Here is a 25,423-nt window from a genome sequence, read left to right on the forward strand (position 1 = left end):
AGCTGGCTGTGTCCCTGGAGAGCACTAGCTGGGTCAAGATAAAAATTCCTCAGCAGTGTTCAGCCTTTTGGAGAAAAGAAAAGCTGAATAGAAAGGCAGAGTGAGAAGAGACATACAGTAGCAGGCAGACTGACTGACTCCTTCAGCTGCTGAATTGAGTGGAAGTGCATTTTCCCTGGTAATTGGTGGATGTCTGAGTATTTCATCTAACATGAAGGTAAGGCGATTGCTTACTTAATTTGTACTGATGAAGTGAATATGGCAAATGCAATGAAATATTAATTTATATGTAGAAATACTTGGCTGAAAATGTAATTGGGCAGAACTGCAAGAAAGAAGAAAACTGAAAAACAATACCTTGCACTACAGAGATGAGGAAAGTCAGTGCACCAATCTCCTTTTTTTTCCTTTAGCCTGAGTAGCGTAAAGATTGCAGAAAGTTTGAATAGCTGTATGAGCTACGAAAAGCAGAAACAAACAAACAAACAAACAAATAAAGCAGTAAGTTTAGTCTGCTTTTCCTCCTCTTTTCTTTTCAGGTGCTGGGGATTTTTGTGTTGCTGGAAGTTACAGGCTTCTTTCCTATTTTTTCCAGGTGAATATTTCTTTAGAAAATTACTGAACACTAGGCATGGATAATTTAACAGACAGTGCATGTCTTGGGACAGGGCTTAAAGGGATTTTCAGATGTTTTTCCTGGGAGAGAAGACACTGTTTGGCGTCAGCACTGCCCATGCCATCAGTGATGATAAGAGTGCAGAATTATGTTGTTCCTTGCCCCTGTCCAGTGGAGGAACAGCATGCACAGCAGTGGCATGAGCCTGCAAAAGAGTGCAGGTTGCCCCAAGCCAGCCCTCATTCCAGGGGGAGGTTGCACCCCAATTTTTTGAGAGCTGCCTGGGAAATTCATTTACATCCCATGGCATACACAGCCCCTGATTGCTGCCTGGCCATCTCCAGATGTGGTCTGGACCCTCTCTGCTTTGCAATGTGGAGCTCATCTCTGAAGGTGTCCACATGGATTCACAGAGTCTCTACTGACTGTCAGGCCAGGTGAACATGCCTGGTCTTTTTGGTTCTTCACTGACCAGCAAGTCCAGGTGGGAAGTGATTTTGTTCTTGCACATTAAAAGCAAATCCCAGTGGTTTTTAGAGGGAGCCTGATGCCTGTAATTTACGTTGAAGGTCTGCTTTGCTGTTTTGGAAAGTTTTGCACTAATGCTTATGAATGGAAATCACTGACAATCTCCCTGTTTTGCTTCTATACTGAAAAACAAAACAAAACAAAACAAAAACAACCTACTGGAGCAGCCCTTCCTATCCAGTCCATTGCCGCTGGAATTCTTTTGGCCCTTGGTCCGAGTGTGATGGCTGTACTCACAAACAGGTACAGATGGCCGCACCTTTATGTATGCATGATCTCGCAAGCATATGCTTCCTCCCCTACACTACACTACCCCCGCTAAATCTTTAAACCGAAATCAAATATCAAACAAAAGCACCTGAAATAACTCTTCCCAGAAGAACAAAAAAAGTTGCTGGGCACTAGAGAAGGGAAATCCTCCAGTCTGTCCCCTCTATGTTCTCTTTCAAAGCTATGATATTCATATTGTAAAACAACTTGCACTGTTTTTATTTTGGTGATAGCTCCAAAAAGCTCAGCTGAACCGTCCAGTAAACTAAGACTTTCCTCAGCTAATGCTGGTTTGTACCACTTCCACTCATTTTTCATCAGAGAAGTCATATCTCAAAGGAAGAAAACTTTGTTACAAAATATTGTCCTCAATGAAAAACAAGTTGATGATTTTTACAGTGGAACTCTACTGATGTGCAAGACACTTTTGCCTTTGATTTTCTTTCTCATTTACTTTGATGTTGCATCAGTTAGGGAGGGATTGGTCAAAATTAAAAATGTGCCATGATACTGTACTTATTCTTTTTAGAAGCAAAAAGTAGCCCAGTTGATATTATGTTTTATCATCTTCCTTAATTATATTATCACTTTTAAGAGCTTAAGAAAATTTATATCAGGCATGAGTGGTCCTATTAAAAATGTAAAATAAAAAACAGAAATTTGTCAGCAGCTTCCTCTTTGTTTCAGTTACATATTAGATTGTTGAATAAACCAGCTGAGTTTATGTCTAAAGACCTTAAGGTTGTGAATTTGGACCACTAACCTGTGAGTTAATTACCATATTGTGGTAATACAAACTGTGGTTATTCTTAGAAAAAAAATAGTGAATGCCTCATTAACTTTCAGCAGTAGAGCAGAAGCATTGTCTTGACACTAGTAAATTATTTCTTCTTCGCATTTAGATTTTCTAAGATCTCCCTTGATTTTCATTCAGATTCGGAGACGGACAGTAGCAGTTTATGGGCAGTATGGGGGAAACCCCTGCTCTGGCGATGCTTTTGAAATAAGACCCTGCACCCCCACAAGGGGATGCCCAACAGAGGATGGCTGTGGTGATCGGTTCAGGTGCTTTTCAGGTACTAAGATCTTTTTCATGATTTTCTGGTCCTTAAATTTAAGAAGATAACCTTGTCGTCTTTTACATTTATAAATGGGCAATACCATCTGAAAACCCTCGACCTACAGATAAATTTGATTCAGCAAGGATTTTCCTTTTTTTTTGGCCATAGATGTGCGTGTTTTTAATTTTCAGCTTACTGCTCTGCCCCAGAGTACATTCTTATTATTATTATTATTATGAGAAGGTAATTAAGGAATACAACCTTAGATAAGATTGTTCAAAGCTGTTCTAGATTATATCCAAACATCTTGGAAACTACCTGGGTCCTGGAAACTGAGGGACTCTAAAACAGTGCTAGAATCCAAACAACTTATGTCACTTTTGCACACACAAAACAACAAAAACAACAACAAAATTACCTCACTAGGTAGACATTTATCACAGAGGAATATGATGCTTTGGTGCTATAAGAGAGATAATCAAAGTTAATCACATGTGATCCCTCAAGGGTAATTATGCACTATTTCTTTATGTCTACATTTACTGCTGTTTCACAAGCCCTTCTGGGCACAGACTGTTCACTGTGTGAGTGAACAAGCTAGCATTGTAGATAACTGTTTTTTTTGCTTTGATTTTAGATGATTTATTTTAAATGAACAAACATTCCTCCTTTCCCCATGCATTTTTGTTTTCATTTAGGTCAGTGCATTAGCAGATCTCTTGTGTGCAATGGAGATCAGGATTGTGAAGAAGATGGCACTGATGAAGATCGATGTGAAGAGAAGACGACTATATGTGATATTGACAAAACACCTCCAAATGCAGAGCTTACAGGAACAGGGTAATGTTCTGTGCAGAGCTCAGTGGTAACATTGCCAAATGCATTCAAGTTTTTGTTGTATTTACAAGCTCTGGCTGTATGGATAGACTTCCTGGTCCCATGGTAAAGCATCCAATATGCAAAAGTGTGCAGTACAGCTAATTCCACCATACTAGTGGTTCAGTGTGGCTGGCATGTTCCTGCCCTTTGATGTGAAACACAGAATAAAGCTTTCTATCCCACTATTTAAACACACATCTTCTAAGATATGAAACAAAGCATAAACCAATAGCACATATCACCATGGAAGAAAATTAGCCAACAATACCCATTCTTTCTGCATATTGCTCTTGCATTTGGTACTGTGGATCCATATGGATTTCTACTCATTCATCCCATCTGCAGCCTAGAAAAATAATTATCTCAAGTTTCTTTATCATATCACTTGGAATGTGATATAATTCAGATGTGATACAAAAAGATTTTGGAATGCATGTCCAGTTTTTTCAGTTTTGTATTAATTGCTGGAAAAAATGTAATAAAATCACTTGTGTTAGGTGTGAATGTCTTAATGCTAACAGATACTGATATGTGTTTTTTTGTGTTGACAAACCGAGAACATTTTGTTTTCCGTATTCTAATATGTTATGCACATTGCAGTTCTTCAGATTAAAGGGGTCATTCCACTGATAACCCCTTTTTGTAGATAAATAAGTTTTCAATCTTAACTGCAGATATAGCATTCAATATATACCAATGGCTTGGTAATTTCTAACTCCTGTACAATGATTTGCTACCTCTCTGTCTTCATGATCTTTCATGTTTTTCCTCTCAAAGCTTTGATGCCATTACTGGAGAGACTAGGGGAAGAGTCATTCATACAAAAAACTTTGGAGGACAATGCAGAAAGGTCTTCAGCAATGACAGGAGAGAATACTACAGGCTGAGTGAAAGCGTTCTTGCATATACTTTCCAGGTATGTTTCCATTAAGCACACATTTGTATCTAAAGTAATGATTATAAGTCAGAGAATGATGCAAAGCTTGTAGGGTATCTTGGCAGGTAGGCTTCCCTAAACAACTCTGAGTGATGCCTATTCCCTCTCTATAGAGACTCTCATAACTGTGGCTGCTCTTCATCTCTCACAAAATTAAAGGCAAAGGGAAGGATCGTGTGGCACTCTACACAGCTGTCAGCTGGCTGGAGTTGCATCAAACAAACACCACTGCCAATAGCAAAAAGTGTCAGTGCCACTGTAATGTTTAGGGCCATATGTCACCACATGCTCTGTGAAAGTTGTGTCAGCTCATTTTGAGAGAATCTGGTATACTAAAAGCTAAAATAAATAAATTAGAAGGTATAATTATTGTAAAGGTGTTTACCTAAGCTTATTATTTTGAGAGACTGATTTATATCTTGCTAAAATTGAAAGAAAAAAAAGTAATTTCTTGGATGTGATTTCTAATTCTCTCACAGTTAGACTGAATGTAAAGCCATCTCCTTAGAATAAGTATTGGTCTGAATCAACCTAAGAAATGTGATGGGCACCTAGCTTTGAAATGTTTCATGGAGATCTTCCATAGATCTCCATCAAGTCATTGTCTCAGAGATTTGGTTTGTCTCCCCCTTATCAAAAGCATGCCAAGCAATCCTCAAAGTACTTTATTTTGTAGCATAGGTATGTTTTATATATATATATATGTCTATATATATAAGTAATGTTCTTTCCAATAGATTTCACTACTTTCTGTGAAATCTGAAATGGATTCAACCTGAAAAACACCTCTTTTTTTTTTTTTTTTTTTTTTTTTTTCTTCAGGAAGGGCTCACTCTGTTCTGTAAGTTATCATTTTTAACATGAAGTTTTTCATGAAGCTCTTTTTACAGAATTCTATTTTCAATCTTCTAGGTTAAAATTCAGAATGATTTCAGTTATGAGTTTTTCAACAGTAGTTGGTCTTATATGAAGCACGTATCAAGGCATGAAACATCAAACAGTGGACACTCTCATAGAGACAGTAAAAGTAATGACAACAGGCAAAAGGTATGTATATGTTTTCACAATAGCTTAGTATTTTGCATAAAAGTTTTCATCACTTTTCCCAGGCACTTTCCTAGTGAGATGCACATATTTATTCCATCCAGATATTTTTGGCACAAAGTGCATGACAGAAAAAAAAAAACAACAACATATAATCTTTACAAAGAAATCACTGGTTTGGTTGCCAAATAAGATGGGTTGGCTGCTGTTTTTTATTTCTCCATTTTACCTTCTTAGTAGTTACTTATTTATTTACTAGCTGTTTACCTCCCTATTTGAAAGAGAAAAACATCATCTCCCTGTCATAATTAACTTTTTTCCATTTTCTTCTAACAGTTTACTGCACCTTTTTTCTACTACCTTTGTCAGTATCTTGGAGTGACAAAAATAAGTAATTCTGTGATTAAAACTAAGTTATTTTATAATACCATTATAATTCCACTAGTAGAACTCCATTAAGAGAGAAATCTAGTGTCTTAAGCAGCCAGGAATCACAGCATTTATGCCTTTGACCTACTTAAAAAGAAGCATTAGATAAATAATTTCCAACTGACTCTCCATTAAGAAGTATAACCTCTATCCTACAGGAAATAAACTCAAGCAACAAATACATAAATTTTATGGTATCCAAGCTGACAGAGAACGAGCTTGCTTTACTGCAATAGCAATGAAGTATTTTGAGACTTAGTGTAAAAAATTCAAAAGCAACTGTGAGAGTCTGAGTGTAGGCATACAGGATTTTATAATTCAGCAGCATCCTCAAAACGGCTACAGGCCCTTGTGAGAAGGGCTCCTCTAGACAAAAACAGGGTTCAAAGAACACTCCTCTGGAGCCTCCAATTTGCTTTCAACAACTCTGTCAAGCTGAGTAGCTTTGGTTAGCAGCCAATATCACGTGCACATCATCTGGCTGCTAGAAACCATCCCGTTAGTGAAATGGAGCATGACTGATTTCTTTTCCTTCCCCCAGAGTAGGCAGCTGATGGTTATTGAGAACAGTGTGGAAGTTGCTCAGTTTATTAACAACCGCCCAGACTTTCTCACTCTTGCGGAGCCATTCTGGAAGGAACTTGCCAACCTTCCAGTTGTCTACGATTACAATGCCTACCGAAGATTTATTGAGTATTTTGGGACTCATTTCTTACAGTCTGGATCTTTAGGAGGACATTATAAACTTATATTTTATATGGATACTGACAAAATGAAAGCGGAAGGTAAAGTATTTGTTATCAGAAACAAACTGAACAAACAAGAATAAAAATTTCTTTGCATGTTCTTCCAGCTAATATCTAAACTCTAGTAAAATAATTCTACTTGTCACCACATTCTCCTCACAGGCAAAAGAAAGATTGCTAAAAGTGGTCAAACTACAATGTTTAGTTACAGATCTGCATCTGTGGCCTGCAGCGCTCTGGGTAGTAAAGATTTGCTACTTGGTTCAGGACCTCACAAACCTAGTGCCAATCTGAATTTCAAGTAATGTTAAAGCCTAAAAGTTACTTAGAGGTAGAGATTGGGTAAAACTGCATAAAGTGGAATAAATTACAAACAGAGCAAATGCTAGAGTGACATGTATGATTGTACTCAGTGGAGAGCAGTGCTGTAGGATTAGGGATTGCTAAGAAAAAGAATGAAAGAAGCAATAAGCTTTTTCCAAGTACACCTTCCATCCACCAACCTCCATGCATATAGGCTTTAGCAACACATAGACCGTCTCACAGGACCTGCTTTTTGCCTACCTTCAAACTTTTTTCTTTCTAAACAACATTCGTAGTCAACATGAAAATCAGAAATGTACCCAAAATACTTTCCATGTGCAATATTGTTAATGGATATTAAATGGATGGACTAACATGTCCAGAGAAGGACTATGAAGCTGGTGAAGGGCCTGGACCACAAGTCCTGTGAGGAGCAGCTGAGGGAACTGGGGTTGTTTAGTCTGGAGAAGAGGAGGCTCAGGGAGACCTTATTGCTCTCTACAACTACCTGAAAGGAAGGTGTGGGGAGCTAGGGGTCATCCTCTTCTCACAGGTAACTAGTGATAGGACCAGAGGGTATGGCCTCGAGTTGTGCCAGAGGTGGTTCAGGCTGGAAATTAGGAGATATTCCTTCTCAGAAAGAGCAGTCGGGCATTGGAACAGGTTGCCCAGGGAGGTGGTGGAGTCACCGTCCCTGGGGGTGTTTAAGGAAAAGTTGTACGTGGTGCTTAGGGACACGGTTTAGTGATGACATTGGTGGCAGGGGGATGGTTGGACCAGATGATCTTGAACGTCTTTCCAACCTTAATGATTTTATGATTCTATGATCTGCAGCTCTGAGCACAACAGACATGTACCAGTGCACTTCATCAGGCTGGAATATATTCTTTGTGAAGAAGAAGAAAACAGAGTGCTCCAAGCTGGATGAACTGCTACGGACTTCTTCAGGTAAATGCTCAACAGTGACTTATATAGTTGTCATGTCTAGAGCTTCAACGTCCTTCAAAACAAATGTCAAAATGAGGAGCAGGCATTGATAGCTTTGTTGAACTGTATCTTAGGGTAGATTTAGATTAAATATTAGGAATACATTCTTTACTGTGAGGGTGGTGAGACACTAGAACAAGTCACTCAAAGAAACTGTGGATTCCCCATCCCTGGAAGTGCTCAAGGCCAGGCTGGATGGGGCCTTGGGCAACCTGGTCTGGTGGGAGGTGCCCCTGCCCATGGCAGGGGTTGGAACTCAATGATATTTAAGGTCTCTTCCAACCCAAACCATTCTGTGATACTACCATTCTATGTATCTACGATTCTAAGAAGTTGAACCCAGACACCAATGCCAATATTGAAAAGCTCCCTAGCTCCCATCATATATAGCTAATGCTTTCCCAGTAGTGATTACTTTCTGGACACGTGGAAAAACAGGTACCCCTTGGGTATATTATCCATGTAGGAGCACTTGATCCAGGCACAGATGTTTCATCTGCAATGATGTGTCCTTTCACTACTTTTAATACATATTTTGTGTGTATTGTTTCTATTTCCATGTGTGAATATAGCAATGCTGGTATTTTCTATGTTTCTCATCCCAACCTCCAGGAAGCAGCAGCAATAAAATTAAAGGAGACCCCTATGTAGAAGGAGGAAGTGCAAGTGCCATTGCTGGCCTTAGTTTTCTAGAACTGGATAATCCTGCTGGGAACAGTGAGAAATATTCCTTTTGGGCCAGATCAGTGACAGACTATCCCAAAGTAATTAAACAAAAGGTAAGGATATTTTGCTGGAGCAGAGATGAGCAGATGGGATTACCTCAAGGGGAGAAATGATTAAGCTATATCTGGTGATTAGTCAGGCTGTAGTCTGCAATCATTTTGTATTCAGATCACTTTATATAATAAAGACAAATTCACAGTACAAAAATTCATGAAGCTAATATAAAGTGATCAGCTGAATCATAAATCTAGCCCTTGGCAAGTTAATACAAACAATTTTACAGATCTTAAGTGACTTTAGTGGAGTTCTGCTTAAGAATAGAGGGTTATCCTAACACTGGAGAAAGTCCCTTTTCTGAAATGTATATTGGAAGGTCTGTGTGGCTTCCACTCAGCATGCCAATTTCTCTCTATGCTTTTTATCTCTCCCCCTTTTCTCTGCATGCAGAAGTTTGGCATACTGGGTATTCTCTGAGCCAGACATTTAAAGGTGGCCATGATCATATTCACCACTACCTTGTTTAAGTCCCTTTTGCAAGCTGTCCAAAAACTGAAGAATGTTATAAAACCAAAAGAACTGTCAAGTAGTTTTCAATGAAATGTAGAAACACAGAATATCATAAAACATGCAATAGAAATGGAAAAATGTTTTTTGTTATTGCTGCCTTTAATCACTGGTCAATGAAATTACGATCTCTAGCTTTTTATACTGAAAATTGCTTCAGTGAGGATTAGTGTTATTGTACATTGGTGGTCTGTGTTAAGACACACATTTATCTCAGCTGTAGTCTCATATCTCAAATATTTTTAAACATGTCAAAGCATTAGCTTTAAAAGGGATGCTGTTAAGCAAATCCGACTTTCCAGAAAAAAAGCTAATATTAAATATTTACATAAGAATTCAGCCAGTTAGTTAGGAAATTAGAGCATCTTTCAAGCCCCATCTGCAGGAACGTACACCACAAATTATCTCACATGAAAAGCATGTTTATGAACACATATTCCCGGTATAACTACTTAATATAAATGCTTCTCTACTGTATGTAGCTAACACCATTATACGAGCTGGTAAAGGAAGTGTCCTGCTCCTCCGTCAAAAAGCATTACCTAAAACAAGCCATTGAAGAATATATGGCTGAAAATGATCCCTGCAAGTGTCGGCCATGCCAGAATGGGGGTGAGGCGGCTGTGGATGGAACTCAGTGCGTGTGTTACTGCAAACCTTACACCTTTGGAGCAGCTTGTGAGATGGGAACTCTTGTGCAAGATCAGCCAGGTCAGCACTCATTAACCTTGTGTGAGTTCAGAAGGGGCATGTGTGTGCTCTTCTGCTTCTGGAGTCAGTTTGTCCAGCTGCATAAACCGAACAAGTGGCTGATGTTGGGCAGTGGCTGCGTCCCAATACACAGCACAGGGATAGTCTTCTTGTTGAGTCTGAGTCCTGTTTATTACGTCCAAGCAGTACTTCACAAAGAACCCTTTGTGTTATTGTTGTTAAATACAGTGGACAATATTAACAACTCATAAGGCAACCTTCAACAAATATATATGTAAATATATACACACTAAATGACTGGGTATTGATATTTTTGTTCTTTGATTTTTACTTAGTTGTAGCTGGTAGTTACTTCTGTGTTTCCTTAGATGGGTAAGTCATATAGACTCCATGGAATTATTCTTAAGTAAAAGGTGAATTTGGGATAAATTATTTGCAAACTGGACCTCTCTGTATGGTTACATTTTAGTTCATCATTAGCTTTGAAAAGTAGGTGGCAGGTTTTTATTATTATTATTATTATTATTATTTTATTTAAGGACAACAATCCTACAGCGTGGTTAATGTGAAATATTCAAATATTCTCAAATGTAACATAGGTGTTGTTGATGGACACTGGAGCTGCTGGTCTTCCTGGAGCTCTTGTTCAGGGGAAAGGAGATCAAGGAGTCGAACTTGCAACAACCCCTCCCCAAGAGGTGGAGGGAAGGCCTGCATAGGAGAGCACCATGAAAGCAGACCCTGTGAAGATGAAGAGTTGCAGCATTTGCGGTAGGCAGAAAAGGAATAGTCGGAGCATGAATACAGGAAGAATTTTTAAAGTAATCCAAAAGAGCACATAAGCTGTTGAATTTAGGGATTTGAATTCAAGGGCCCTTGTTGAGCTTTCACATTTCAGTTGAAACAAAATGAAATTTAGAAGCTCTGATTATGATACAAAGTAAGACTTTAAAATGGGGTAAAAAAACAGTAAACTTGGCACCTTTCTGTTTAGTACTCTCTCAGATAGCTTAGCAGTGCCTGATTTAAATATAATTGTGATGTAAATGGCACATATAATAGTCTTGAAAATGGGCTTCTTTGGGAAGTGTAGTATTTTGGGAGGAAGAGAGACTAAATTAAACTTAATTGTATTTTTGTTTTCTTTATAGCTTTATTGAACCACACTGTTTTGATACATCCATAACTCCAACAGAATTCTGTTCACCTCCTCCTCTCTTGGAAAATGGATTTATTCAAGTAAGCTATTTTTCTTACTCTATTTGTCCTATTCCTATCAGCAGTGTCTCAACTGCATTTAATATAGAGATTTGTTTGTAGACCTGTATTTATCTTGTTAGGCTTTATATCGGAGCTACTGTATAGCAGCCTTCTCAGCATTGCTCCCTGGCTGACTTTTACATGATTTTGTATTAAGAATAGAAGAAACCAAAAAGTGAGAACAAAATCTTTGCTTTTATGGATTTGGATTTTTTTCTGGATTCCTTTTCTTTCTGCTTACAGGAAAAAAAATAAAAATAAAAAAAAATCTACTTGTCCTATACGCGTTAAAAATAAAATGTGCTACATAAATTACATATTAAAGTACACAAAACTGGAGAAAAAGCAGCACAGAGAGTAAACTGTCCAAGGTCATCCAGCAAATCCCTAGCAAAATTATAAACAGATTTTAGCAATCTTTAGTTTGTATCCTGTGAATCACCACTGAATTTTTTTATTCTTTGTTGAAACTGTGATCTGGCAGGTATTTGGGCTGACTAAGTTGGGCCTACTTAACTAGGGAAACAAAATTCATCAAGGTATAAATTATATCTTCTCTATTTCTCCTCAGTAAATAGATAGGATTAGTTACAAATCCATCAGTTGTCACTGTACAACTGCAAACTGAGGCAAGGTCCAAAACTGTGTGTTATCTCTTTTGCTAGTCATTTTTTCTGTAATTGATAGTTTCCTTCCATATGAATATTTTTGGTTCAAAAACTAAAGATAAAACCCTGCGCTTTTAGGTGTAGTCTCAATTTTTCATAAGATTTCTCCTTAGAGCAGAAGGTCATATAAAATGACAAAAAACGTGTGTCTTTAAGTTCAGTTCTTCTGCGTGACCATATTGTATTGACCTTTAGAGAGCAGATAACATGCCATCCTAAGAATTAGCAAGGCTAATACTCTTTACTGATTCCTCTTGCATGGCTGTTCAAGAGCTTACGTTCTTCCCCTAGTGTTTGATAACAGCTATATTTGCAGTCAACTTATGGACCGTCAAGAGAGCACCATTCCATCGTTGCCAGACCTCTGGCACAGGTACCCTTGACACTAGCCCTCCCTTTGCTAAGTTAAGGTAACCAGAGTATTCTGTATTCTGCTGATCCTTTGGTAACACCTCCATTTTGGTCACATTTTCTGACTATCAATAACCAGCACTGCCCACAGTGTTCCAGACACTCTCAGCAGTACACTGTGAAGTGACATTAATCCTCCTCACTGTCCTCAGCATCCCAGTATCAAAGGGAGTTCAACACTGCTGGTGATTCTTAGATTATATATATAATATTTAATCTATTTATTTTCTTCCAGAATGCTGAAAACTCATACCCTGTTGGGAAAAGCATTGTTTACGCTTGCAGACATGGATATTCTCTTGTTGGTGATCCTGTTGCTAAGTGTGGCAGTAATTTAGAGTGGCAAGTTGGAGAAAGATATTGCCAGGGTATGTTGGATTCCCATTTTGAAATACAACTTACTTCCAGTGAAATGTCTCAGAACGTCTGCTTTCAACCTGTGTTTCCCAGATCCTTAGACAGAACTGGGTCTATGTTGACTTTTATCTTGAAGCCACATTTTGTTATACTGAAATAGAAACGTCCATACAGTCAAGATTTAAGGAAGTGAAACAAGAACTCTAAATTCTACTCCAGGATTTACTTTCTGTGGGAACAGCCTTTATTGCTTAATTCAATCCTGTGGCTATATCCAAGAATAATTGGTATTGTCTATTTCTAAAGCAAACCGGGTAAAATGTCCAGTGGGCAGTACTGGGCAACCACAAAGTTCTCAGATAACCTTGCAGCCTATCTCTACTAGGTTGTTACTCACTTGTATGAACCATTAGTAGGAGCATGGATCCTAAGAACAGAGAATCTCTGTATGAGCTAGGGCCAGACCTGCAGTAGGAGATATTATCACTCCATCCTTGGCACGATGAGTTGATAGCCTGAGTTAACATGATCAATATATTTCTACAGGAACATCAGCTAAGCTTACTGTTCAATTTGTTAAGAAACTAAGGAGAAGATAAGATGTGACCACTTTCTGCAACCCACTGGTTCACTGTGACTATCTCAAATTCTTCATTCCTTAGAAACTTCTTGTCTCCTACCTGTCCTGGAGGATGGCTTGCAAGGAGACCCATGGAAACCTTCATATGAGATTGGTGAGAAAATAACTCTGTCCTGTATAGAAGGCATGCGATTAGAAGGAGCACACTCCATTCTGTGTGAACCCAGTCTCAAGTGGTCTCCTGACATGAAAACTATTCAGTGCATAAAAACAGGTAAGCCATTGCGATCCTCCAAATGCAGCTCAGGATTTTACTTTCCTGGACAGACTACTGGTAATACAGACGTGACATAGCACTATAGCTGATAAAGTGACAGATAAATTGCATTTTTATTGCCCACAGGACGTGCAGAAAACATGAGTGCATGCTTTCTGTGGGCTCCTCAAACAAGATGAGGAGCCTTAAGACATTTTTTTCTGAGGTTTCCATATGGCTTTTTGATTCCCACTCATACTTGTAACAAGCATTATCATCAACAATATTTTAAGATATTACCTGGGATAAATGTCACCTATTCTGCCACCCAAATATACTTCACTTTCCACCAAGGTTGTGTAATGCCACCACCCCACGAACTGCACCTTAGACATACTATTTCTCTATCTGGAAGCTGTTCAGTGCACCACAACATCTCATGACAGAGAAGGGACGGGGCCCGATGGCTTCTTTTGCCTGCTTGACGGTCACGTAGCTGATATTAAGTAAATCTCCAGGAACTGGATGGAAGGAGGAAATGGCTTTTCTGGTTCATGATAACAGATGTTAAAGCTGTCAACAGTCACTGGCAGTCAGTGTGGCAGAGAGGGAAACAGTGTATAGCATAAAGCAGCTTTGTCTCAGTTCATCTTTTCCAGCTGTGGAGGGCAGACAAGACTTTCTCTTTTGCAGTCCTGTTATGCTGGTCAGTGATGCAGAGGCATCCAAGCAGCATGCCGCTTCAAGCCAGCTACATCCTCTCCCAAGGTCTCAGATGCTGTCACATCCCTGCTGAGACCCTTGCTTGGAGGCAACTAACAGCCACTGCTGTTACCAGGTAGATTAGTCAAGGGAGGTGATCCTCCCCCTCTACTCAGCCCTGGTGAGGCCACACCTGGAGTACTGTGTCCAGTTCTGGGCTCCCCAGTACAAAAGGGACATAGAACTACTGGAACAAGTCCAGAGGAGGGCTACAAAGATGATGAGAAGACTGGAGCACCTGTTGTATGAGGACAGTCTGAGAGAGCTGGGCCTGTTTAGCCTGGCAAAGAGAAGACTGAGGGGAGACCTCATTAATGTGTATAAATATCTGAGGGGAGGGTGTTGAGAGGATGGAGCCAATTTCTTTTCAGTTGTGCCCACTGACAGGATGAGAGGCAATGAGCACAATCTGAAGCACAGGATGTTCTGGCTGAATATGAGGGGGCACTTCTTTACTGTGAGGGTGACAGAGCACTAGAACAAGTTGCCCAGAGAGCTTGTGGAATCTCCTTCTCTGCAGATAATCAAAACCCACCTGGATACCATCCTGCACAACGTGCTCTAAGTGATACTTCTTGGCAGGGGGGTTGGACGAGATCATCTTCAGAGGTCGCTTCCAACCCCAGCCGTTCTGATTAAGCATAACTCCAACATTTCATGTCTGTTCTCTCCTTCTCAACCAATTGCTGCCCAAAGCGGCCAGATCTGAGCCAAAAGGCAGGTAACAATCAGGCTTAGACAACAAAGGGCAGCAGCCCAGTCTCAGTCATCTGCTGATTCCCATCTGATGCTGATTCCCAGTCCTAGTCATCTTTTGCCATATCACATCCACATGCACACCACGCATAAGGATTTCAGAAGGAGTAATATACCTGTACATAACACAGCTCACTGTTGCTGAAGTACAAAAGTACTGGAGCTAAAGTACCACTGTTGACAATTCCCAACACGTTAGGCTTAGCCTTATGACTCTGTTTGTTTGTTTGTTATATCACATACTCAAATTTCAGTAACAATTAATTTCAAATGCTTCCATCCTTAGAAAACCGTATGCCTTGCTTAAGGGAGCATTACCTTTGTACAACATTAAAAAAAGAAGAAGGAAATTAGAATCTAAAAAAATTAGATTAGAATAACAATTAACCTTTTAGAACAACAAGGAATATGAGATAAAAAGGGCAAAAATTAAGATGATCTGTGTATGTGCAGACATGGTGGCACACATACATTTGACCATACTGAAATAAGGTGGGTGGGAGTATTTAGTCAGTAATAGTGTTGGTAACAGTCAACTATACAACAAAGAGCCCCAGATTTGGAGACAAGGAAGTAATTTCTGATGGAAATTTTTCCTCTGCAGGCAAACAGGTTATGTCTGCTATTTGTACTGCAAAACACTACAGCTTTATTTTTAGTTCTCTGGCAATTTCTGCTTGTCTATTTTGCTTGGTAAGTCTTAATCCTTACAAGAGATTTATTTAAAAAAATAAAAGCAACAATGTTCAGGGATATTAAAGTTTAATGTTAAAGTAGAAAACTAGAGTCACCTAATCTAAAATACAAATCAGGATAAACCTTTCTCTGAAAATGTGTCTGTACGGATTTAACAGAGTCATGCCATTACTTGCTATAGAAGTCGCTAGAGGAATGTGCAGCAAAGACCTGTTTCATCTTAAAGCTTGGAATAAAACTCAACAGTCACAGAACAGCACATGTGTACAGTACAACTCCCTTCTCCCTATCCCCCCCCCCCCCCCCCAATCATTACTGCTTTTGTTTTTTAAGTTATTGCAAATTAAGAACTACATGGTGGAACTTTCTGTTTTCATTACCAGCAGTGCATAACAATTTTAAGGCTAACTATTTCTACATAGGGCTTTGGAGCCATAGCTTTTCTGGTGACAGTACTGAAGCCAGAAACTCTGAAACCTAATGATAAAGCTGTTGGCAGCACTGCTAAGTTTAGCAGAAACAGACAGCTGTGCAGAAATGAGATGAATATTAAAGCTTGAACATAATATCTGTCTCCTTCTATCTGACTCTTGACCCATGGATAAATTACCATTCAGTGAGTTTGTAAAGCATGTCGTATCTTTTTAATAGTTATAATTCCTTCTGTGCAGTAGATACTTTTAATGAACACGCAAGATGTGACTTTATGTCACGGCTGTATAATCCAGTGTCTTCTATGCTCAACTGATAGGATAATTTCAGAGTAGACCTTTAACAGCCCTTGTTTTTCCTGACCCTTAACAGCATTGTCTGTGCTCTTCTACTTCAGAACCCAGTGTGAAAACAGAAGTGACAGAGCCTAAATGTCAGCCATGGGAGAAAGTGCAGCAGTCACAATGTGTGTGCAAAATGCCCTATGAGTGTGGGTAAGTTCAGGCTGAATTTGGCAATGGCTTTCTCACTTTATTCCAGACCAATTAAATTTCTTAAAGTTTCAGTCTATGACAGATTGGAAAGCTTTACTCATGAGAAGCAGGCATTATACTTTGTTTGCTTTACAGCTCAATCAATGTCCTGCTCATCACTTACCTGCCTTGTCAGAGCTGTCATTGGGTTTTAGCGATGATGGAATTTGGTTAGATGACAAAAGGTGAAGGGGTAATTTCAGCTCCACTTGATCTGTGAAATAGATGGAAAAGGATAAGATGGTATTTTGAAGACTTAGAAGATGGAGGAAAACTTAGAACAGAGACCCTTGGGACATAAACCATCAAAGTAGTAAGCTGGTGAAATACAGCAGATTTCTTTTCCCTGCTGAGAGACAGGAGTGTTATGAAAGGCACAATAATCTAATCTCCCATTTACACAGCAGTTTGCACAGACCAGTCATGTTACCTTTCCTGACCTCATAACTTGCAGACCAGACTTTATTGTTTCCTATTTGATCAAAGCCTATACTCGGTAATAAACAATGCAGGGCAAAGGTATGGAAATGAATCACTCTCTCAGTTCTTCACTAAGTATTAAGGGAACAGGACCAAAACAGAAGACTAACAAGAAGAGGCCTAAGAGCAGCTGGTGCTGATGGCCAGATGTGCCAAAGAGCTCAGCACTCCAGCATTTGGGTTGGTTTTCACAGACCAGATAAAGTTTCCTATGAAGTCACTACTGAATCCTGGACATGACATCTGGCCAGTTTATGTCACAGCAGGAGCTAAGCAGTTTGGAAAATTCAAGATAGCATCCTCACGTAACAGGTGGAAGAAATTTTGAAGTCCTCTCCAGATTTCAAGGTTACAGAACTTCTCATTGGAGTACAGTCACTTTCCATCAGCCACATAGTTCAAGGGTGCCCTGCATGGTTAGTCAGGTTCTAAGCCAAAATGGGTTCAGATTCTAAACTGATTATAGATTCTAATTAGATTCTAATTCTAAGCCACAATTTGAACATCTCAAAATTAATATTGGTCAGCTTTGTTCAGGTTTCATAGATCCACTGGGCACTACCCTAGAATTTGAGGCCATTGTCTTGAGTAAGTGCCAGGTTTCTAATAAATCTGTCAAGAGTCTATTTCTATATTTAAAATATTTAGGTATTTAATGAACAAGGTCCTACCCTTTTTGTCTCAATACTGACTAAAATGAGGCAACAACCCCCTTTCAGGTTCATGGGTGCAGTTAAGTTAGTTGCATAGAAATTGAGGGGAGTCCACAATGCTAGGGAAGGCCTTGAGTAGAGTCACAATTACCTTGAAATTAAATTAATTACAGTTATGCATTTAGGCTTCAGTTAAAATTATTCTACTGCCTCCTCTTTCTATTTTTTTTAATTACATTCAAAATGGCAGGAAGATAGATAGCAGTCATTTTTGTTACCCGATGCCGTCTTTTCACTGTCTTGAAATAACACATCTAATAATAGAAGGATAAATCATTGTCTGTCAAAGCAGACCAATCTGCCAGCCTATTAATGCTGTAGGACTAAGGCATGTAAGTAGATCTTGGTCCTTCCTAGAACACACAGGTAACATGTTTTGTTCTGCTGTGGTGGCAGATCTCAGCAGCAGCCTCTGCTCAGGAGATGGGAACAGTTCACACGGGAAGGCAGAAGCACCATGGCTTCAGATCCATCCTACATAATTTCAGTTTTCAAGAGAACAGCAACAGAGACTTTTAGGTACAAGAACCCCACAAGAAGCTGGTGAGGACTCTGTCATCCCTCATGGCATGGAGATGACATCTATCTTCCCAAATTATAGCCAGGGAACGATCCCGGGCAATGGAGCTGCTGAATTACTAAAGCAGTTCCTGGCAGTGCTTTGGCAAGTGCCAACTCCCAGGTAATTCACAGGCACAGCTCAGGAGTTATGAGGCACAGAGACCATTCCTAACATGCAATCTAATGCGGTCTCCTCCTTTTGTGGACAGTGAGCTTAACAGTATGGACACCAGCTCTTCTATTCTGTATGAATTGGCCCTATGGCCAGGAAAGGGTCAGAGCACAGTTAGCCTATCAGTACGGATGAGGACTTGGAGGCTAAAGACCATCTCTGTACTGAAGCATGAGATTCAACAATTTTTCAATACTCTTTTTCAATACTCTTTTTACGCACATTTATTTGTGAAGCACACATGTCTCTCTTTGGGGTTCTCAGCTTGTGTTAGATTAAAAATTATCATCTTGTATACAATTTCTAGAAATTAAAATAATTTCCAGTTCAATTTCTCACTTTTGAGTTTCACTGAAATTTGCCTGCCTCTCATAGCAGGTGAAAAGGAGAGATATTATTTGTTGACTTGCAGCTATTTTATTTCCCATAATATGTACTTTATTAAAGGCTTGTTCTTACTCAAGCCTTTTTTTTTTTTTTTTTTTTTCCAGGTAAAAGGTATTGAATTTTTCAGATTCCCTTTGCACAAGAACCCTTCCTTGTCTCTAATAATTTTCATTGTGCTATTCTTGTTCCCCTGTAATACCCTTTCTCAACAAGGAGTGCAAAATATTTAATACTCTTATAAGTACAGATTCTCTATCCCTTTTCTTAGGCATCTGAACATGTCGATTTCCACTGACTTTTCCCCAGGTGACCCAGCCATAGCAAAAATGTACACCAGTCTCAAGACAGCTAGAGCTAGACAAAACAGAAAACACATTCCCTGCATTACTTCCACAGCAATTAGACCTTCTTGGGTTCAACCAGCTGCTTAAGTTGGCCTCCCTCCCCTCTGCTGGATGTCCTAAAGTGGTGCAAAGCAGAGACATTAACAGACTCCTATCTTTTCAGCTAAATTAACTTGCCTTGTAACCAAGCTCTTGTCCTTAAGGCTCAGATATTGAGATTTACCATTGTAAGGCAAATAAAGAAGGCCTCTGAGCAATTTTAGATGTGATAAATAACTTTACAGATTAGATGCTTCCCCTGAATCACACTATGTTCTTCCAAATCTAAGCTGATATTTCAAAATCAAGAGTGTCCTATACCTCTGTCTGCAAAGATAACTTTCACATCATAAATCAGTGCACTGCTATCTCATAGGCTGTGCTACTAGGCAAGCAAATGATGTAATAGAGACAGATGTATGAGCTCATTTATTAGCTGCTTGGTGCTACATATCCATTGGTCTGTCCTCTTGCTGTGCCTCAGAATAAGAGTTAACCTTATTCCTTATGTTAACAGAAGACCAGTAAGGAAAATACAGGCAATAAAAATTTATTAGGGATTCAGCAGCTCATATTTTGACTAAGCACCGCAGTTAAGAGACCCACTGCAAGTGAGGACACTAACTTCTAAAGGAATATAATACAGTTAGTAATATTTGAAGATATATTCAGTTGCAGGTAAATGCAACAGTCTAAGTCCTCAGGATCAGATGATAAATTGTACTAAATTTTAAATATCTTAAAGATGTAGTATGTTACAGATAATTTAAGCTTTCCATAAATCCAACCTTTAAAGGCATTTCAGAATCACTTCTCTAAGAAGGATTGTTCTAAAGAAAAAAAAAAAAGAAACAAAGAAAAAGGAAAAAAGAAAGGGAAGAAAAAGAAGAAGAAGAAAGGAGAAAAAAAAAAAGATGAGGAAGAAGAAAAAATAAAAAATGGAGGAAAAAAACAAACCAAAACAAAACAAAAAAACTCAATGCTTGACCATCAGCTGAACAAAGTTGCAGTGAGGACTTCCTACCGGAGCTTCCCTCTCCCGAATTCCTCTTCCCCTGTCTGATGAGCCACTTACACATGACCTGTTACCCTCCCCTTCATGAAGCCTTGTGGAGCTTGTTAGGGCCATTTACCATTTGCCATTATCAGCCTCTCATCCTCACCAAACCACCTGTTTTGCTGAGGTTGACCGTCAGAACTGACCTGTTAGGTATTTAATTTGTGGGAGTGTTTGTGAGCTCAGAGGAGCTGTGCTGAATGAGAGAGGGGTCTTTGGGTCTGCATCCAAAGCTCTTCATCTCCTAGGAGAATCTCTGCTCTCTGGTATCCTGTTCAGTGCCTTAACTCTGGCTGTGCCATGCAGCCAGGACAGAATGGGAAGGCCATCTCTGAGGAGGCAGGGCTTTGTTCACCCTACACAGATATCACTGAGTGAATTAAGAACAACTGGAGAAGCTTGGGTTTTGAGATTACAAAAAACAAACAAACAAACCAAACCAAACCAACAAACAAAAAACACCAGCAATAATGAAAGGGCTTTTTCCCCCCTCCTACACTTACAGCATGAAACGCAAATAATAACAATTTCCTGGAATTTTACCTGAAGCAAATACTATCTAAGGTTGTCCAAGAATTGTTATTACCACTTTTACAAGCCAATTTTGGTGGGTATTAGCACAATATCTGACATTCAAGAAACAAACATGGAAACTCCTTGGATAAATAGAGCATATTTCTCATAAAATTTCTGTGTATATGGATCCATTTTTCCAGCAATAACTCTGGTCTCTGATGTTGGATCACAACATTTTATTTGGTAAAATCTCAGGTTTTAAAGGAGAGTAAAGAAAAGGTCTTTAAGTATATTCTCATCTCTTATAATTGAGAAATAATTACAGAATAATTTAATCTATGTGTGTGAGTATGTATCATTATATGTAAACTAAATACTTTGTTTGCATGGACTTGTGTGTATGCATGCATACTAGAGAACAAATTAGTTGTGGACTCTTTTAAATAAGAAGTCTCTCCCTCAGTGCCACTGAGGTTAATGGCAAAATACCCAGAGATGTCCCTGTCCTCAGAGGGGACAGGTGCTGGCTCTGCTGAGATGCAGCAACCTGTGAAAAAGGAAAAAGTCTGAATTATTCATGCATCTAAGTCTCCAGTTCATCTCTGCAGTCTTAGGATGCACCTCAGAGAATAGGGAAAACAGAATCAGACACTGGATGCTTTCCATTCTCTCAGCTCTTTCTAAGACATACCAAGATAAAACACATTTAAATGTGTTTTTGTCTGTCCTTTTTGTTTTCAGTCCTTCCCTGGATATCTGTGCCACAGATCAAAGAACGAAGAGAAACATACCTTTAACTGTTTGCAAGATGTATGCTTTGGAGTGCATGGGCAGAAAATATTCTCTTACTAGCTCAGACAACTGCAAAACTCCTCAAGCCACTGAGAAATCATGTGGATCATGCCATTCATGGGAAAGATGTGATGGTAAGATTTTTCATGATTGCAAGTGCTATTGTTTATATGAACAAAATGAAATCTTTATCCCCAGTTACACATTACAGCAGCTCAGTGCTGGTATGGCATTTCCAACCCTCCCAGCAGCACCAGGCGCACACAAACTGCTGAGCTGGTTTGAAACATCAGCCCAGTGCTTGGTTGCTAAATATGGCTGAAAGACAAGGAAAAACCTACAGGAGGCTGTAGTGGAATTAGCTGTCTATTGGAAAAGCTTATTCCTGCTCCCTCATGAGTGAGTTACTCAATGTGATGTGCTTCAGTAAGTTTGGGGTGAAACCCTTGCCATACTTTTTTCACTGACTCCAACCAATTTTAAATTCTATAGCATGGTGGAGGGGAGAAAGGAGGAGGAGAACAACACATCACCAAATCCCACATTTCCATTTTGATGGGTATATTTTTTAATATGTTATCAACCCTTAGTGAGCAGAAGGCTTTCATAGGTCAGTCTGGAATCTTCCTTCAGTTGTTTTTCTCCTTTTTTTTTTTTTTTTTTTTTTTTTTAGCATTCATCCCTTACCTCCTTTGCTTCTGGTAGTGGTAGCTCAAGGCTACCAGTCTCACTGTTTTCTTCAAGGTTTCCTTGTTTTCTTCAGCTTAAGACTACAGTCTCATTCTGTACTGTCTAGAAAAGCCACTTGCTATTGTTTGTACTTCACCGTATATCTCCAGTTTCTCATATTGTGAACAAAGGTGAAGGAATATTCCCTCAGAGAAAATAGGCACAGGCTTTTGCAATCTCTTTAGTAGAAATTCTCAAATTCCCTGATCTAATTTCCCTGAGTGTCCTCCATTACACTGCATTTAATGGAGGGTTGGCAGAAATGGGAAGATAAAGGACTAAATTAGGTTTTCAGAAGTGCCTCAGATAGAAGGCACAGTTATTGTCATATTTTGACGATAAAGTAGATCACTTGATAGGAGTTTGTCTACTTTGTCTACCAACATTGAACAGACAATAATAGCAATAGCAATAGCAATAATAATAATAATAATAATAATAATAATAATAATAATAATAATAATAGAAGATAATCAAAATTGGCAGGAGCCTCAGAAGAGACAAACAGAAAAAAAAAAAAAACACAACACCAAAACAAAGACATAGTTATGGCAAATAAATCTCAGACCTTTTTATCTGGTTGTTTAGCTGTTGTCACCAGTACAGCTACACATTTATTTCAAGGAGCAGATCCTTTGATCACAGCAAACTACCTATAGGTAAATAAAAACAGAAGCTGTAAGTGTGTTCATGATCGGTTTGTTACTTTCCAAGGACCGACCTCTCATGTTACGTGTTACCTGTAACGTGGAGCAGTAGATACATGAACGGGTGCTAGCAGATTTCAAGGAGAAACATCAGTGATACCTTTGAGAGCAGGATCTTAGACACTTGGTGAAGCTCTTCCCACAAGCACAACCAGACTTTTTGAGCAGAGGAATCCCCAGTAGGTGCACTGGGTTCCTAGGACAGCCAGCACCACTTGTTTGTGCTTCTACTTTTTCCATGGAACCTGAATGCTAGCTAATGTTAGTTCTCGCTAGGAGAATCACCCTCCACACATCTCTGTTACTTCTGCAGTTTTGCTAGAAATGTTTTGGTCTGTTTGCCGTTGAGTGGGATGCCATCCCGAGTGCTTTTCCCTCTCTTTCTTTACTCAGCAGAGTCCAACAGCTGTGCTTGCGACGAAGACGCGCCGTGTGAAGAGGGAGGCATCCAGATCTGTGCTGAAGTGAGCGGCTCTGCTGCCCATCGGACCATGACTGAGTGCGAGGCTGGGCGGCTCAGGTGCCGCGGGGAGACCGTCACCCTTGTCAGCATAAGGCCCTGCAATGTGCAGAGCAAATAAGATGTGTTGTGGTTTGTTTTGTGTGTTGCTGTGGGATATGTCAAAAATGTGTCAGCTTTTGGGCAGGACATACTTCAAACCTTGCTCTATCAAATCTAAGCTCTGCCGTGAAGTTCACTGCAGCCAACGAGACCATGTGTGTTGGCTCCAGTTGGCTCTGGCTTGAGGCTCTTCATCAGGCAGAGCTGCATTCACTGCCACTTCTGACCCAAGGGCTTTTGGCTTAGGCCCCTGATTTAGCACTGTTGGGTTTTCTTTCACATTCCTGTCACAGTTAAAAAATGTTCTTGAACTACGACTGCCAAAGTAGTGATGGATTACAGTGTCTAACACTGTAAATACGTTTTTCTGAAAGCCATGCAAACATATGCATATACTGATTATATTTAGATTCTCAGAAAAAGAATAGCCTTTACAAAACAAGATGTACGATTCCTCACTTTTAATAAAGTAACTTCTTCCTAATGTGCCTTATTCAGCTGAGCAAAAAGCATGTACAGCATTGAACCTGTCGTTGAGCCTGAAGCTTTTAAAGGTCAAAACAATGTGCATTAACAGTAAAGTCAGCTTAAAGTAACGAGAATTCCTATGCTTTCAGCTTCTTGTACATAGAAACACTTCATGAAAAATCACCATTTTACACTGTCATAGCTATCACTGTGAGCTACATTTGTAAGCGCAGATAACTGCATTGCATGTCACATACATTTACGTTAGTGCCCAAACTCGTTTGCTCACAGACCATTGCACATGGAAGTCTTCCACCACAGCTTTCCACAAATTTCTCAAAGGGAATTGGATTCTCACAAGAAGGGAGACACTCTGTACATAGTTCCCCTGGAGATAACCTTTGACAATCTCGTAAGATTGTTCCTAAATATAAGGAGTCTTTGACACTCTTTCCTTATACAGCTAAGCACGCTGTCTAGCATAATGAGGCAACGACTTCTTGGCTCACATAGGGTGTACCTTGCAAGCTGAGGTGCCCACCCCGGCGGTATGATCCCCTCCTGACTATTCTCAGATGCAAATAATGACTAAGGGCCAGATAGCAAATGATCAAGCCAGTGCAGTACTACCACCAAGAAGCTTTTATGCTTTGTAATTAACAGATTTTACTTCTTACTATTAATAAATGCCTACCAGATGAAACATCTCTCTCAGTTTTTATGTTTGTACCTGTAGCTTTCTCACATAAACCCTACCCTGAATCATAAAAGCTTGCTTTCTGTGGTAATGAGAATTAAGCCAGAGCAAAAATGGTCTGCTTTCCTGTGGAGACTTCTGCTCCCAACGGCAGTTTTGGTGGAGGACAAGGCTTCCACAGCAGTGACCATGAGGACCTCCTGTCCTTTATGCTCTCTGGATCTTAATGACTCTTTTTTTTTTCCTTCAAAATGATAAATTTTGCAGACAGCTTACAGATGAAAATAAGTAGAATAAAAGCCAAGTTAGTCAGTTATTTTCTCTGAATTAATTGCTGAATATGAAGGAGAAGGATTTGGGGGGAGATGCTGAATGTTTGCCCCCCTGTTTAGTCCCAGCTTTCTTTTTCACAGTTTCTAGCCTTTTTCTTGGGTCAGCAGGCATACCACGTGATTTGACAATGAGCCCACTAGGTGGCAATGGCCACCGTACGTGCTGGAGGTAAGAGAAAATCATCTGGAAAATTCTGAATAGAGAGCACTGAAAAGTGACTTGGTGATTCATGTCTTCAAAGAAAATGTAGAAAACCAGCATAGGGTGTCAAGAAATCTTGAGAATCATACAATCACAGAATGGTTTGGGTTGGAAGGGACCTTAAAGATCACCCAGTCCCAACACTCTGCCACC

The 25,423-nt window shown here is 39.5% G+C and overlaps 1 protein-coding gene across 2 annotated transcripts; it reads left to right on the plus strand.

Moving 5' to 3' along the window:
• C7 (complement C7) lies at window positions 1-24,742 on the plus strand. Of its 2 annotated transcripts, none has more exons than XM_035310235.1 (18): window positions 1-217; window positions 540-595; window positions 1,312-1,387; window positions 2,349-2,490; window positions 3,174-3,315; window positions 4,132-4,270; window positions 5,204-5,338; window positions 6,306-6,549; window positions 7,648-7,761; window positions 8,413-8,579; window positions 9,573-9,801; window positions 10,401-10,572; window positions 10,953-11,040; window positions 12,376-12,508; window positions 13,160-13,351; window positions 16,377-16,473; window positions 21,523-21,707; window positions 23,406-24,742. In XM_035310235.1, exons 1-18 carry the CDS (start codon window positions 212-214, stop codon window positions 23,588-23,590), a joined length of 2,502 nt encoding a protein of 833 aa, XP_035166126.1. In that variant the 5' UTR covers window positions 1-211; the 3' UTR covers window positions 23,591-24,742. The 2 variants fall into 2 exon arrangements, with proteins under 2 accessions (XP_035166126.1, XP_035166125.1); XM_035310234.1 differs by having other exon boundaries at window positions 2-217; window positions 23,403-24,742.
• The last annotated feature ends 681 nt before the right edge of the window (window positions 24,743-25,423 follow it).

This window comes from Oxyura jamaicensis, chromosome Z, assembly GCF_011077185.1.
Source record: "Oxyura jamaicensis isolate SHBP4307 breed ruddy duck chromosome Z, BPBGC_Ojam_1.0, whole genome shotgun sequence".
NCBI lineage: Eukaryota > Metazoa > Chordata > Aves > Anseriformes > Anatidae > Oxyura > Oxyura jamaicensis.